Here is a 16,074-nt window from a genome sequence, read left to right as displayed (position 1 = left end):
ATATATATATATATATATATATATATATATATATATATATATATATATATATCTTTTTATCCTTTGCAATATTGCACCTGCACTTTATCAGTTATTTGTGTGTTATTTTATCAGGTGTTTTCAGAACATTGGTTTATTCTCTATATTATTTGTGTACTGTGATTGGTAGGATTACGCTCTACATTATTTGCATACTGTGATAGCATAGCACTGTTGAGGTCTCAGAGGAACCCCTGTGATTTTTTTCACCCATGTCCAGTGGTGACTGTCACTGATCCCACTGTCTTTGTAGTGTGGCTCTATTTGTGCCTTTTTAATGTTTTTAACTAGAGATGAGCGAACTTACAGTAAATTTGATTCATCACGAACTTCTCGGCTCGGCAGTTGATGACTTATCCTGCATAAATGAGTTCAGCCTTCAGGTGCTCCGGGGGGCTGGAAAAGGTGGATACAGTCCTAGGAAAGAGTCTCCTAGGACTATATCCACCTTTTCCAGCCCACGGGAGCACCTGAAGGCTGAACTCATTTATGCAGGATAAGTCATCAACTGCCGAGCCGAGAAGTTCGTGACGAATCGAATTTACTGTAAGTTCGCTCATCTCTATTTTTAACTGTGTCTTGGTTTGTTATACAGTGATCCCTTAACTTACAATGGCCTCAAAATACAATAGTTTCAACATACAATGGTCTTTTCTGGACCATTGCATCTTGAAACCAGACTCAACATACAATGTACAGACAGTCCAGATCTGTGAAACGTGTCACAACTGGAAGAACTGACCAATCAGAATGGGCATTTTACTAGTAAATCACCTGTATTACTGAAGTGCATGCACTGACTGGTAGTGCCCCCTACAGTACAGGGAGGAACTACAAGTTCTGTACTACTCCTTACCTGTGCCAGGGTTAGCTGCTCCTTTTGGACACCAAGTAAGGGCGGCTCCATTTGGGACACTGTGTACTGTATAGGACCCTGAAGAAGCTACTGTCCTCTACATAAACCATTGTTTCCCAACCAGAGTGCCTCCAGCTGTTGCAAAACTACAACTCCCAGCATGCCAGGACAGCCAGCGGCTGTCCGGGCATGCTGGTAGTTGTAGTTTTGCAACAGCTGGAGGCCCCCTGGTTGAGAAACACTGACATAGACAGTGATTTAAGGCTTCCAGCAGATCTTTCTTACTTTTATATGGAAGGATTTGCTTTATCTGTATTAGTTATCTACTTATTTATCTTTAATCCTCACCTTTTCCTATTTTTGGGTCACATTTTGGTGGCTTCAGAACCAATTACCAGGTTTCCATAGAGTTATGGTCTCAACATACAATGGTTTCAACATACAATGGTCGTCCTGGAACCAATTAATATTGTAACTTGAGGGACCCTTGTATGTGATATTCTATCTAATAAAGGTTACTTTTGCACCTTATATTGTTTTGGGTGTGCATCCATTTTGGCATTTCAGCTTTGTTCCTTCTTCAGAAGGAATACAACAGGCATGGCTCCCTCATTACAATGCACTATGGTATACTCTGAAACGTTACAGTAAATCATAGTGCACTGTAGTGAGGGAACCCATGCTTTATTTGTACTGCCTGTGGTATTTGGATGCATAGAATAGTATAGAGGTCTATACAGTGGCTAAAATAATAGAATTACCTGGAGTAAGTGTTCCCTCCTGCTTGCATAAGAGTCGGCATCGCAGCTATGAAAAGACTGAGCTGGACATCCTGCATCACCAGCATACCGAGCAATACACTACTATAATCAATGTCACCTGCACAAGCAAGGAGGAAACAGGTCAAAAGCACTATAAACACAATCCTTACGAGAAGACTATAGATACATGTAGAGATATAGGTCTATGGATTAGTTTGTGCTATGGTTTCTCGGACTACAGCTAATACTGCATGATCGTGCAAAATAATATATTTAATCTGATCACACTTTAAATGGAAACTGTCATTTGAACAAACTTTGCATAGATCAATAGTACAAGTGATTAGAAGAATCGCAATATATATTATTAGACAAAAATGCTTCTTTCTCCCTCTCCAACCCCCCTCCTTTTCCACTGCTAAACTCCTGCACTCTAAAAATCAGCTTTGTCCTTTGTCTGCAAGACAAGCAATACAAGTCTATGGAGGGGCGGGGAGTATGGAACTCCGCAAACTAGAAATGAAGCCTGCAGAGAAGAATTCTGCTAAAATACCATATGCATAATATTAATAAATATTAATCTAACATTTCTGTTCATACTGGATGATGAGGAACAAGGCTTCAAAACTATTATCCTACAGAACTACTTATCTACAACTATATAAAAAGAGATTCCTTATTTGCTTAATCTTATTTGAATAAACAATTTTACAAAAGTCAAAAAGTGACATGCAAATATGCTACACCACGAGGGAACTTGGCGGCAAAATAATCATTTACATTTTACACTTTAGCACAATGCAAAGCATCAGTCTGGTTAGGCACTGGAGAAGACACAGTGGAGCTTACTACAAGGACTGGATAAGGCTAGCATACATGAACAAATGTGAGAAAGAATATCAAGATTTTACCTTTAGGTTTAGTTTTCAGAGTATAAAGTTACGGGCTAAAATCCTAAGGTTGCTTAGCTGTTGTGATATCATGGCTAGAGATGAGTGAAATTACAGTAATTCGATTTGTCACGAACTTCTCGGCTTGGCAGTTGCTGACTTTATCCTGCATAAATTAGTTCAGCTTTCAGGTGCTCTGGTGGGCTGGAAAAGGTGGATACAGTCCTAGGAGAGAGTCTCCAGCCCACCGGAGCACCTGAAAGCTGAACTCATTTATTCAGGCTAAAGTCATCAACTGCCGAGCTGTGAGGTTCGTGCAGAATCGAAGTACTGTAACTTCGCTCATCTCTAATCATGGCAATTCTTTAAGTTTAGATTTCTCTAAGTGAGCAGGTCTTACCATGTAAGCAAAGCACTGTATTATTTGCCTGGTTGATATGTGACAACCACCAGTGTCCACTTGACCTGTTAAATGATATATGGGTATCTAGAAAGACTAGTCCTGACATTTAAGTGTAACCTGCCAGGTTGATTTTGCCTCCCAGACTGCCCCAGTACCCTTTACATATTGTGAAGTGTGTCTGGGTATTGTCTTTCTATTGTCAAAGGCGACACAGCAAGGTACCGGGGACAGTTAACAACCTGACAGGGTCTACTATTTACTAATAATTTAATAAAAATTATTCTAATAATTACTATTATTACTATATAGTTTATACAGCAAATTTGAAGTTCACTTAGTTACCATCTTTATCTCCTCGAGAGCTGCCTGCAAGGAACCTGGATACCAAGGGAGTGCTAGACAAAGACAAACATGTTGAAATGAAGACACTCTGAGCAGGTTTTATCTGCAGGAAGTGCCCCCATAGTAAACCAAATGCGATCATCAAAACTGTCATGAAACACGGCCCTTGCACAGCAATTTTCCATACCTACAGGGTAAAAAGAAGAAATACTTAATCTCTCTGACAAGCAAAACAGACAATCATACAGCCAACAATAGTATTTCTAAAAACAATGATCATTTTGTTTCTACAAGTTTGTATATAGACTTAAAGGGGTATTCCAGACAAAAACTTTATATATATGAACTGGCTCCGGAAAGTTAAACAGATTTGTAAATTACTTCTATTAAAAAATCTTAATCCTTCCAATAGTTATTAGCTTCTGAAGTTTTCTGTCTAACTGCTCAATGATGATGTCACGTCACAGGAGCTGTGCATGATGGGAGAATATCCCTTGCATGATGGGAGAATATCCCCATAGCTGGACAGCTCCCGGAACGTGAGTCATCAGAAAGCAGTTAGACAGAAAACAGCAACTCAACTTCAGAAGCTAATAACTATTGGAAGGATTAAGATTTTTTAATAGAAGTAATTTACAAATCTGTTTAACTTTCCGGAGCCAGTTGATATATATATAAAAAAGTTTTTGCCTGGATAACCCCTTTAAGTGTCTCCATGGGAGCAGACTACGAACAAACTCCATGTGGTCTGACCCTAATATTTTCTTTAAAGGGGTACTCTGGTGGAAAACATTTTTTATTTAATTTTTTCAAATCAACTGATGTTAGAAAGTTAAACAAGTTTGTAAATTACTTCTATTTAAACATTTTAATCCTTCCAGTACTTATCAGCTGCTGTATGCTCCAGAGAAAGTTGTATAGTTCTTTTCTGTCTGACCACAGTGCTCCCTGCTGACACCTCTGTCCATGTCAGGAACTGTCCAGAGCAGGAGCAGTTTGCTCCTACTCTAGAAATGTTTCTGATTCAGACAGAGGTGTCAGCAGAGAGCACTGTGGTCAGACAGAAAAGAACTATACAACTTCCTCTGGAGCATACAGCAGCTGATAAGTACTGGAAGGATTAAAATGTTTAAATAGAAGTAATTTACAAACTTGTTTAACTTTCTAACATCAGTTGATCTGGAAAAAAAAATATGTTTTCCGCTGGAGTACCCCTATAATCTTTCCTATACCAATTGCTAACCTACTGGGGACAGGTAGAAAAGCAGTATGATTGCAGGATCAGAATACATGGGGTCTAATTGTAGTCTGTTACTATAGAGTCACATAGATAAGCAAAGGTGCAGCAGACACAAATATCTATTTATATAAATGCTTAAAGGGGTTATCCAGGGAAAAACTTTTTTTTCTATATCAACTGGCTCCAGAAAGTTAAACAGATTTGTAAATTACTTCTATTAAATTTTTTTATTCCTTTCAGTACTTATGAGCTTCTGAAATTGAGTTGTTCTTTTCTGTCTAAGTGCTCTCTGATGACACCTGTCTCGGGAACCGCCCAGTTTAGAAGCAAATCCCCATAGCAAACCTCTTCTACTCTGCGCAGTTACCGAGACAAGCAGAGATGTCAGCAGAGAGCACTGTTGCCAGACAGAAAACAACAACTCAACTTCAGCAGCTGATAATTATTGAAAGGATTAAGATTTTTTAATAGAAGTAATTTACAAATCTGTTTAACTTTCTGGCACCAGTTGATATATAAAAAAAAACGTTTTTTCCTGGAATACCCCTTTAACCCCTTCCCGACCTATGACATACCTGTACATCATGGGTGGCAAGGTGTTCCCGACCCATGACATACAGGTACGTCATGGACATTACTGCCGCTACTCGCGGCATCCCGCAGCGCCCGGTAAGATGGTGGCTATCACTGATAGCCAGCCATCTTACCGTGCGACCACGGGGGGTTTCGTCCCCCACCCCCCCCAGCGATCGCTGCTATCAGCTGGTCAAATCTGACTAGCTGATAGCAGCGCGGTGTGTGAGTCCCGATCACGGGGATCGGGACACACACCGCTCTGCTAAGTGTCCCTGACCCGTCCCCCGGCGTCACTTACCCGTCGGAGCGGTGTCCCGAGCGGTCCCGGCATCCTCCATGCGGTCCTGGCTGCGCTGCGTCCCGGAGGTGAGTTTCCGGCAGCAGTGCAGCATCTTCATTGGCAGCAGTGAGATCGCCGTAAAGCGATCTCACTGCTGCCTCTGAGAGTTTCAAAACTGCAACTCCCAGCATGCCCAGACAGCCTTTGGCTTTCTGGGCATGCTGGGAGTTGTAGTTTTGCAACATCTGGAGGTCCACAGTTTGGAGACCACTGTATAATGGTCTCCAATCTGTGCTCTTCCAGATGTTGCAAAACTACAAATCTCAGCATGCTCAGTCTGTCCAGGCATGCTGGGAGTTGTAGTTCTCTAACATCTGGAAGAGCACAGATTGGAGACCATTATACAGTGGTCTCCAAACTGTGGACCTCCAGATGTTGCAAAACTACAACTCCCAGCATGCCCAGACTGCCCAGGCATGCTGGAAGTTGTAGTTCAGCAACATCTGATCCTTCAGATATTGCCGAACTACAACTTCCAGCATGCCTTGGCAGTCTGGGCATGCTGGGAGTTGTAGTTTTGCAACATCTGGAGGCACACTAGTTGGGAAACATTGTCCGTTTCCTACCTCAGTGCCTCCAGCTGTTGCAATTGTTGCAAAACTATAACTCCCAGCATGCACTGACAGACCATGCATGCTGGGAGTTGTAGTTTTGCAACAGCTGGAGGCACACTGGTTTGGAAACACTAAGTTTGGTTGCAAAACACTTGAAAGTTTATTACTTAACTTAGTGTTTCCAAACCAGTGTTCCTCCAGCTGTTGCAAAACTACAACTCCCAGCATGCACGGACAGCCAAAGGGCATGCTCGGAGTTTGCAACAGCTGGATGTTTGCCCCCTCCCCCCAATGTGAATGTACAGGGTACACTCACATGGGCGGAGGTTTACAGTGAGTGCTGCAAGTTTGAGATGGCGCAAATTTTGCGCTGCAGCTCAAACTTCCAGCGGCAAACTTGCTGTGAACCTCTGCCCATGTGACTGTACCCTAAAAACACTACACTACACTGACACTAACCTAAAATAAAAAGTAAAAAACACTACATATACACATACCCCTACACAGCCCCCCTCCCCCCAAAAAATGAAAAACGTCTGGTACGCTACTGTTTCCAAAACGGAGCCTCCAGCTGTTGCAAAATAATAACTCCCAGTATTGCCGGACAGCCATTGACTGTCCAGGCATGCTGGGAGTTTTGCAACAGCTGGAGGCACCCTGTTTGAGAATCACTGGCGTAGAATACCCCTATGTCCACCCCTATGCAAATCCCTAATTCAGGCCTCAAATGCGCATGGCGCTCTCTCACTTTGGAGCCCTGTCGTATTTCAGGGCAACAGTTTTGGGACACATATGGGGTATCGCCGTACTCGGGAGAAATTGCCTTACAAATTTTGGGGGGCTTTTTCTTCTTTAACCCCTTATGAAAAGGTGAAGTTGGGGTCTACACCAGCATGTTAGTGTAAAAAAATAAATTTTTTACACTGACATGCTGGTGTTGCCCTATACTTTTCATTTTCACAAGAGGTAAAAGGGAAAAAAGACCCTCTAAATTTGTAACGCAATTTCTCCTGAGTACGGAGATACCCCATATGTGGGCGCAAAGTGCTCTGGGGGCGCACAACAAGGCCCAGAAGGGAGAGTGCACCATGTACATTTGAGGCGATTTGCACAGGGGTGGCTGATTGTTACAGCAGTTCTGACAAACGCAAAACAATAAATATCCATATGTGACCCCATTTTGGAAACTACACCCCTCACGGAATGTAATAAGGGGTGCAGTGAGCATTTACACCCCACTGGTGTATGACAGATTTTTGGAACAGTGGTCTGTGAAAATGAAAAATAAAATTTTTGATTTGCACAGTCCACCGTTTCAAATATCTGTCAAACGCCAGTGGGGTGTAAATGCTCACTGCACCCCTTATTACATTCCATGAGGGGTATAGTTTCCAAAATGGGGTCACATGTGGGGGGGGTCCACTGTTCTGGCACCATAGGGGCTTCCTAAATGGGACATGCCCCCCAAAAACCCTTTCAGAAAAACTCACTCTCCAAAATCCCATTGTCGCTCCTTCCCTTCTGAGCCCTCTACTGCGCCCACCGAACATTTTACATACGCATATGAGGTATTTCCTTACTCGAGAGAAATTGGGTTACAAATTTTAGGGTGATTTCTCTCCTTTTACCCCTTGTAAAAATTAAAAAATTGGGTCTACAAGAAAATGCGAGTGTAAAAAATGAAGATTTAGAATTTTCTCCTTCACTTTGCTGCTATTCCTGTGAAACACCTAAAGGGTTAAAACACTTACTGAATGTCATTTTGAATACTTTGGGGGGTGCAGTTTTTATAATGGGGTCATTTATGGGGTATTTCTAATATGAAGATCCTTAAAATCCACTTCCAACCTGAACTGGGCCCTGAAAAATTAAGATTTTGAAAATCTTGAGAAACATTGGAAAATTGCTGCGGAACTTTGAAGCCCTCTGGTGTCTTCCAAAAGTAAAAACTTGTCAATTTTTTAATGCAAACACAAAGTAGACATATTGTATATGTGAATCAATATGTAATTTATTTGGAATATCCATTTTCCTTTCAAGCAGAGACTTTCAAAGTTAGAAAAATGCTAAATTTTCAAAATTTTCATGAAATTTTTAGATTTTTTACCAAGAAAGGATACAAATATCAGTGACATTTTACCGATAAAATAAAGTAGAATATGTCACGAAAAAACAATCTCGGAATCAGAATGATAAGTAAAAGCATTCCAAAGTTATTAATGTTTAAAGTGACAGTGGTCAGATTTTCAAAAAATGCCCAGGTCATGAAGGTGAAAATGGGCTGGGTCATGAAGGGGTTAAGGATAGGGTCACACGTGTTGTATTTTGATGCTGTGTATTTTCCCACCAATTGAAGTCAATGGTTAGCAAAATACACTGCGTATTTTTCTACCCATTGACTTCAATAGGTAGGAAAATACACAGCACAATATGGCACGTGCGACCCTATCCTAATATTTAATTTTAGATTTATTGAAATAATGAAACAAATGTCTGTAAAGGGTAGGGTAGCTATTCATTTAGACCTATTTCAGTAACATTTTCAATAAATAGGTATACTGGGATTAGAAAAACAAATACATGTGAAACACTCCTGGCCATCTGCCATCAGACAAGGCTGGATAAGTACAACGTGTCCTCCACGTGTACTGCCATAAACAGCAATGTGTCGTTTGCAGGGCGGTGGCATGAAATGTGAACTTTACTGCAGCCATACAGGTTTTATCACAACACTCCAGCTGCTAAAGTGCCCAGCAAAAACTGCTGGCACTGTATATATCTCCAGTCCCCACTTACCAGCTCGCTGCCGTTCCATATGACACCCACTGTCCTCTTCTCAACCTAGCTAATGCTACCAATGATTTTGCAAAGGAAATTCTACCTCTGTATGCTGAACGGCACCCTTCCCCTATTTTTTGGCTTTAGCTATAGTCTGAAAGATGGTGGTTGAGAGATGTAGTAAACTGCTACAAGCAAATTCATATAACTTACGGGTCACTAAATACTAAAACTCAGGGCAAAATGTATTTATAGATCATGACAGCACATGGTAAGGTCTGCTGTTACATCAAGCCTGAATGCCATATTTTTCTTTATTTATTTAAAGCATACCTTCAATTAACTTATTAAAAATTACTGTAGCGCAGCACTGCGCACAAATCCTTTTTCTAAATCACCTACATTTTAAAAACTAGTGATAAGGCAAGAAAGGAGAGGGCACACAAGAGGTGATATCACCTTACTACTGCAGCACGGTATCGGCATACTGGGTAAAAGTCTCCTGCGGGGTGCATATACAAAGGGTGAAGTATCCAAATAATCCAATGAAGTGTGTATGCACTCACCCCTCAACAGAGACAGGTCGTTATGACGGTCTGGCAAAAGGGTAGCTGGATCACAGCATCGGCGCAGGTGTAATGGCGCTCGGGGGCCATTACACCTGCGCCGATGCTGTGATCCAGCTACCCGTTTACCGGACCGTCATAACGACCTGTCTCTGTTGAGTGGTGAGTGCATACACACTTTCTTCATTGGATCACCTACATTTTTAAATTTGGCACCGGAATAGCATACCTAGCATACACTCTCCACTGCCCACACCTGTCTCAGGCACAAGACCCAGCACTGTAGAATCACATTACACTGGGTTTGCACTGGAAATGCTACGGCAGTGTTTCCCAACCAGGGTGCCTCCAGCTGTTGCAAAACTACAACTCCCAGCATGTTCGGACATGCTGGGAGTTGCAGTTTTCCAACAGCTGGAGGCACCCTGGTTGGAAAAAACTGTGCGACGGAGAAGGAGTAGGAAGCTTTCTGTCTCCTAATGCAGAGCTGTATGCTGTGGGGAGTGGGAAGTACAGGTATTCGGTAGGCTATTACAGCTCTGGATTCAAAATCGAGCAATTTAGAAAAAGTGGGCACAGTGTCATAAAACACTGGAGGTAAACTTAACATCAAAAAAGAGCAATACATCAAAATATCTTCCCCAGTGTAGTCACACAGCTCACTTACTACAGAACAATCAAACAATAAAAAGAACTATTGGTAATACACGTTTTAAAGGGGTACTCCGGTGGAAAACTTTTTTTTTTTTTTTTTTAATCAACTGGTGCCAGAACGTTAAACAGATTTGTAAATTACCGGTACTTCTATTATCAAATCTTAATCCTTCCAGTACTTATTAGCGGCGGTATACTACAGAGGAAATTCTTTTCTTTTTGGATTTCATGCTGTCACGAACACAGTGCTCTCTGCTGACACCTCTGTCCATTTTAGGAATTGTCCAGAGCAACATAGGTTTGCTATGGGGATTTTCTCCTGCTCTGGACAGTTCCTGACATGGATAGAGGTGTCAGCAGAGAGCACTGTGTTCGTGACAGCAAAGAAATCCAAAAAGAAAAGAATTTCCTCTGTAGTATACAGCCGCTAATAAGTAGTGGAAGGATTAAGATTTGATAATAGAAGTAATTTACAAATCTGTTTAACTTTCTGGCACCAGTTGATAAAAAAAAAAAAAAAAATAAGTTTTCCACTGGAGTACCCCACTGTGTTTACACGGGGAGAGTTTTCCACATATTTAGTCAGTTTTCCAGCAATTTTGCCAAAATTGTGGCAATATTTTTTACCCATTTTAATGCAATTTGAGCAATCGTGGTAAAATAGCACCATTTTTGGAAGAAATGCATGTGAACACAGCCATAGGATACTGACTTGTTTACAGTGGTTTGTGTGCAGTGTTGAAGCCAAAACCAGGTGTGGATCTTCAATGACTTCGATAAAGAACAGAAGTTACTTCTACTCTTTTTTTTTTTTTTTTTTTTTTTTTTTTTTTATCCACTAATGGTGTGGAATGGATTCAAAAAAACTAAAAAAAAAAAAAATGGTTCAGTCCGGTGACAAAACTGGATACGGGAAAAAATGAGCCAACTGGAGTCACTATCTGACTCCGGTCAGCTCATTCAGTGCCCGGTTTTCACACCCACCAGCCGGATCTGGTGACTGTATTAACAAATTGCGGTGTGAATGCACCCTCTCTTAGTCCTGCAGCAAGTATTACACTGTTATTCAAAAGACACCAACCTTTCTTAGTTTTTCTGGGGAAAATTCCAATCCAACGAGAAAAAGTGTGAAAAAGACACCAAACTCTCCGAGAGTTTCCACTTGGACAATAGACTACATAAAGGAAGAGGAAAAACAATGTGAAATTACCATCTTTTACCACACATTATTCTATGTTTTCTTTGATCAATGTTCCAGTCTTCTTTATATGGATGGGATACCGGAGCGCAGGCCAGTTTCCTGCTGACATTTTACCACAGTTTACTGGCCAACTACAATTGCTATACTTGCATCTATAAAACAAAGCACCTGCAGACATCTCCTCCCCCTTCATGTTCTGCCATACGAATATTACTAACTACAATGAAGATATATTGCTCAGTCAGAAAATTAAGGAACATGGGGGGGGGGAGATTTATCATTGAGTTTACCCCTTTTTTTGTGTATTTTTATTGCACAAAAATTTGCCCAGTGACTTTCATTGCATCTTTTTTTGCGTATTTTTTTATTATGGGAGTAGTTTTAGTACCGCAGCACTGATGGACGGCACTTGCACATCCCCCCAGGCTACAGGACTATTCTGGGACTTTTAGGACTACTACACCCATCATGGAGAGACTCCATCCATGATGGGAGTTAGTCCAGGGGCTGAGGGGCAGACTGCACCGGGTCATTCTCCAGAGGACCGCTGCGATCCGCATTTATTAACTGTAAAAGCCGGCGGCATATGCAGCTACATTGCGCTCCCTGACGGCTCCTGTATACAGCTGTCACATTTCATAACCCCCCGCCACCAGGAGACGGGAGCTCTGATTGTTGAAGCTATTCACCAATCAGAGCTCCAGTCTCCTGGCAACGGGGATTATGAGTTATGACAGTGTATACAGGAGCCGTCGGGGAGCGCAGTGTAGCCGCATGTGCCACCGGCTTGTTAACTTAATAAATGCGTATCGCAGTGGGTCTCAGCAGAATGACCTGCTGCGATCTGCCCCTCAGCCCCTGGACTATAACTCCCATCATGGATGGAGTCTCTCCATGATGGGAGTAGTAGTCCTAAAAGTCCTGCAGCCGGGGGATGTGCAAGTGCCATCCCTCAGCGCTCTGGGTACTACAACTACTCCCATCATGGGACTCTGTTCCACGATAGGAGTAATAGTTCAAGGGCAGAGGGACAGATCGAAAAGGGGTCTTACTCCTGAAACCCCCTGCGACCTTTACTGCTCCGCCCCCAGTGATGATATCATTAGGGGGCGGAGCTACACAGTCCAGGCTTGACTCTGTTCTCATTATGCGTTTTGCATAATGGAAACAGAGTCTTTTTGGCAGTGTGTTCCCAAACAGGGAGACTGCAGCTGTTGCTTAACTACAGCCCCCATGATGAGAGTTTTAGTGTGGCAACAATTGGAGGCTCCCTGTTTAGGAACACACTGCATTATGTGCGCTCTCCCCGGGGGAGAGCGCAAAAAATGTACTAACCCATTTTTCTTGTTTTTCATTTCTTCTCATTTCAGATATGTGAATGCGGAGGACTGCGATGATGAACAGTGATTTTTTTTATTTCAATAAAATGGTTAACAAGGGCTGTGGGGGAGTGTAGTTTTTTTATACATTTTTTTTTCAATTTGTTGTGTTTTTTTTATAAAAGAATTTTCAGGCTTAGTAGTGGAAGCTGTCTTATAGACGGAATCCATTACGAAGCCAGGGCTTAGCATTAGCCCCAAAATCAGCTAACGCTAACCTCCAATTATTACCCCAGTACCCACCGCCACAGGGGTGCCGGGAAGAGCCGGTACCAACAGGCCCGGAGTGTCAAAGATGGCGCCCCTGGGCCTAAGCTGGCGGCCATTTAGGCTGGGGAGGGCCAGTAACAATGGTCCTCGCCCACCCTGGTAACGTCAGGCTGTTGCTGCTTAGTTGGCATCTGGCTGATACTGAAAATAAGGGGAACCCTATGCGTTTTTTTTAATATAAATTAATATAAAAACGTGTGTGGTTTCCCCATTTTTGCAGTATCAGCCAAATACCAACCAAGCAGCAATGGCCTGATGTTACCAGGGTGGGCAAGGACCACTGTTACTGGCCCTCCCCAGCCTAAATAACATCAGCCTGTTACTGCCTAGGCCCAGGAGCGCCATTTTTGATGCTCCGGGCCTGTTGGTCAGGCTCTTTCCGGAAACCCTGTGGCGGTGGGTACCAGGGTAATAATTGGGGGTTTGTGCTAACTGATTTTGGGGCTAACGCTAAGCCCCGGCTTAGGAATGGATGTCTACAAGACGGATTCCACTATTAAGCCTGAAAATTCTATTATAAAAAACACAACACACTGAAAACATTTTTTTATTTAAAGAAACACTCCCCCACAGCCCTCGTTAACCCTTTTATTGACATTTAAAAAAACGCTGTTCATCATCGCAATCCACCGAATCTGACGTAGTCCTCCGCATTCACGCATCTAAAATGAGAAAAAAAAAAAAAAAGGTTAGCACATTTTTGACGCTCTCCCCTGGATGTTCCTAAACAGGGAGCCTCCAACTGTTGACGTCTGCCTACTGTATCCTGTATATACAGTCATCTATAGACAGCTGTATATACAGGATAACGCACAAAGACTTAACCCAGAACTGCTCAGCAGCAGCATGGGTTAAATCTTTCCTTGCTGGGCTCTTGTATAGTATACATGGGTACACTATGCACCCCTATATACTATACAGCCGGCGGAGGTAAGTAGTGATGTTCTGAACCCTGTATATGTATATGCTATACATCACTCCTTACACTGTGTGGACCGTGCGCTCTGCATCTGACCCATGGAGTGGTACCCTGGAGGCAGTAAAAAAAATTGCCACAGGGTACAAAAATGACTGTTTCCACACACCAAGAAAAACTGACAAAACGCAGGAAAAAGCTGTGAAAGTTTTTCTGGTGTTTTTGCTGGTGGGCAAAAAACCTCAATGGAATCGGAGCCTAAAAGGAATAGAATAAAATTCCTGTGTCCACTTTTCCTGTGAGGTGCAGCTCAGGTGTACAAATAGAACTGTGTGGAGATTTAGAACTTTGCACAAAATTTATCATGTGCCTTGCACAAGTATGGTAAATTTGGTGCAATTGCACCAAAATTTAGACCAACCAAAACGATCTACAAAAAACTTCTAACTACACCAACATTGATAAATTTCCCCCTATGTATATGTGTGATTGTGTATATGCAGCAGAGCTGAGTGTGTATGTAGCAGAGCTGAGTGTGTGATCATGTGTATGCAGCAGAGCTGAGTGATTGTGTGCATGCAGCAAAGCTGAGTGTGTGATCACACACTTTTTTTTCCCTTCAGTGGGCAGGGCTTGGGATTGAGGGGCATGGATTTGTGTGAAAGAGGAGTGCAGGCAGCTTTAGATGCCACTCCTTAAATCAAGTGTGAGATAGAGTAGAGAGAGACCAGCCCTGACGTCTGTGGTCTATAAGCTATAGAAGGTCGTTCATAGGCTCTGGCAAACTTGAGCAAGTTGCCAAACACTCAGAGTAGTAGCCAAGCAGTCCACTAACTGCAACCTCTCAAGGTGCTCAATCCTCCAGAGCAGAAGATGCAAAGTTCATACAAAAAGAAGAATAAGAGGAGGCACTCACGATTTCAAGGTGCAGTAGTTTTCTTTTATTCACGGTGCATGCTTGGAGCGATATAGCATCCGCAGGACGCCAAGGTGGAAGCACAGGTGCACCGTGAATAAAAGAAAACTACTGCACCTTGAAATCATGAGTGCCTCCTCTTATTCTTCCTTTTGTATGAACCTTAAATCAAGTGTACCCGCGTGCTGGCAGGGAATTCATTCAGTGTGCTAGATGCAGATTTTGATAAATCCCACACTATGTGTACTTAGATAGCCACGACAAACCTTCCTGCCATAGAAGATACTTACTAGAGCCTTCTAGAACGGTCACCCAACACAGAACTTCTAGTCATTCATAAAGTATCCAAATGCAGACAAATCATCAAATTAAATATAACCAAGATTGGAAAGCATACTGTAAGTGTATTCATTAATCAATATTACATAATGCTGTCAGACTGAACAGGTGCACCCCCTACTGACAAAGGGAAAGATAATACCCCAGATGCCTATTTTGTCATATTTCCAGGAGGAGCTGCACAACTCCACCCCTAGACTTTTTATCCTCTACCTGCAACTATCTACTTGCTTCACCCGGTGTTCGTTTAGAGCATTGGAGGCTTGTGATGTACCGGCCATGCCCCGCTCGTGTTGTCACGGCCACGTCCCCTCAATGCAAGTCTATGGGAAGGGGCGTGACGACCACACCACTCCCCATAGACTTGCATTGAGGGGGCGTGGCCGTGAGGTCACAAACCTCCACCCCACATTGCCTGACATCTGGCACGGAGTGAAGTTTGCTCCGTGCACCGGATGTCTGGGGTGCCACAGCAGAGATCGGGTCCCCAGAGGCGGAACCCCGCGATCAGACATCTTATCCCCTATCCTTTGGATAGGGGATAAGGTGTCTAGGGGTGGGGTACCCCTTTAAGGTTCCAAGAAAAGCTATATCAAAATTGTTATTTCATGAGGAACACAAGCATATCTAGAGAGCTGACTGGTTCTCATAAATACAGCGCTACAGCACAACCTAAAGTCAAAGGTCACTTTAAAACACTTTTACCCCAATAGATTAAATTACCTTTATACTGTTCAATCCCGACGGTCCTAGAAGAACACCACAGATGATATAGCCAAACATTGTTGGCAGTCCGATCATGGAACATACCCATCCACAAGGCAGAGACACCATTACTATCGTCACAATATCCTAAAGGACAAAAAGTTCTGCATTAGTTGATTCTTCAACAACAATTTCCGTTGCCCAATAGCTTACACCTAACAGTAAGAAAAAAGCTATCTAATGCTTAGAAGCTTACATGGACCTGTGCATGTGTAAAACAATAAAGTGACAGAATGTACAGATTTTGGAATCTAAAGAGGCTTTCTTATAAGTAGTAATGAAGTGATAT

General features: G+C 42.5%; 1 protein-coding gene across 3 annotated transcripts in view; it reads right to left on the bottom strand.

The window, feature by feature from the left end:
* TMCO3 (transmembrane and coiled-coil domains 3) overlaps nucleotides 1-16,074 on the bottom strand; it is a 41,861-nt gene that overhangs the window by 16,096 nt on the left and 9,691 nt on the right. For all 3 annotated transcript variants that reach the window (XM_056555816.1, XM_056555815.1, XM_056555814.1), the window contains exons 5-8: nucleotides 15,744-15,872; nucleotides 11,081-11,173; nucleotides 3,292-3,478; nucleotides 1,657-1,774 (exon numbers count right to left, since the gene is read on the bottom strand). In XM_056555816.1, coding sequence (XP_056411791.1) covers nucleotides 1,657-1,774; nucleotides 3,292-3,478; nucleotides 11,081-11,173; nucleotides 15,744-15,872 — 527 coding nt within the window. The remainder of the gene's footprint in view (nucleotides 1-1,656; nucleotides 1,775-3,291; nucleotides 3,479-11,080; nucleotides 11,174-15,743; nucleotides 15,873-16,074) is intronic.

This window comes from Hyla sarda, chromosome 2, assembly GCF_029499605.1.
Source record: "Hyla sarda isolate aHylSar1 chromosome 2, aHylSar1.hap1, whole genome shotgun sequence".
NCBI lineage: Eukaryota > Metazoa > Chordata > Amphibia > Anura > Hylidae > Hyla > Hyla sarda.
Note: the sequence above shows the minus strand (reverse complement) of the source record. Positions and strands in the feature narration are given on the sequence as shown.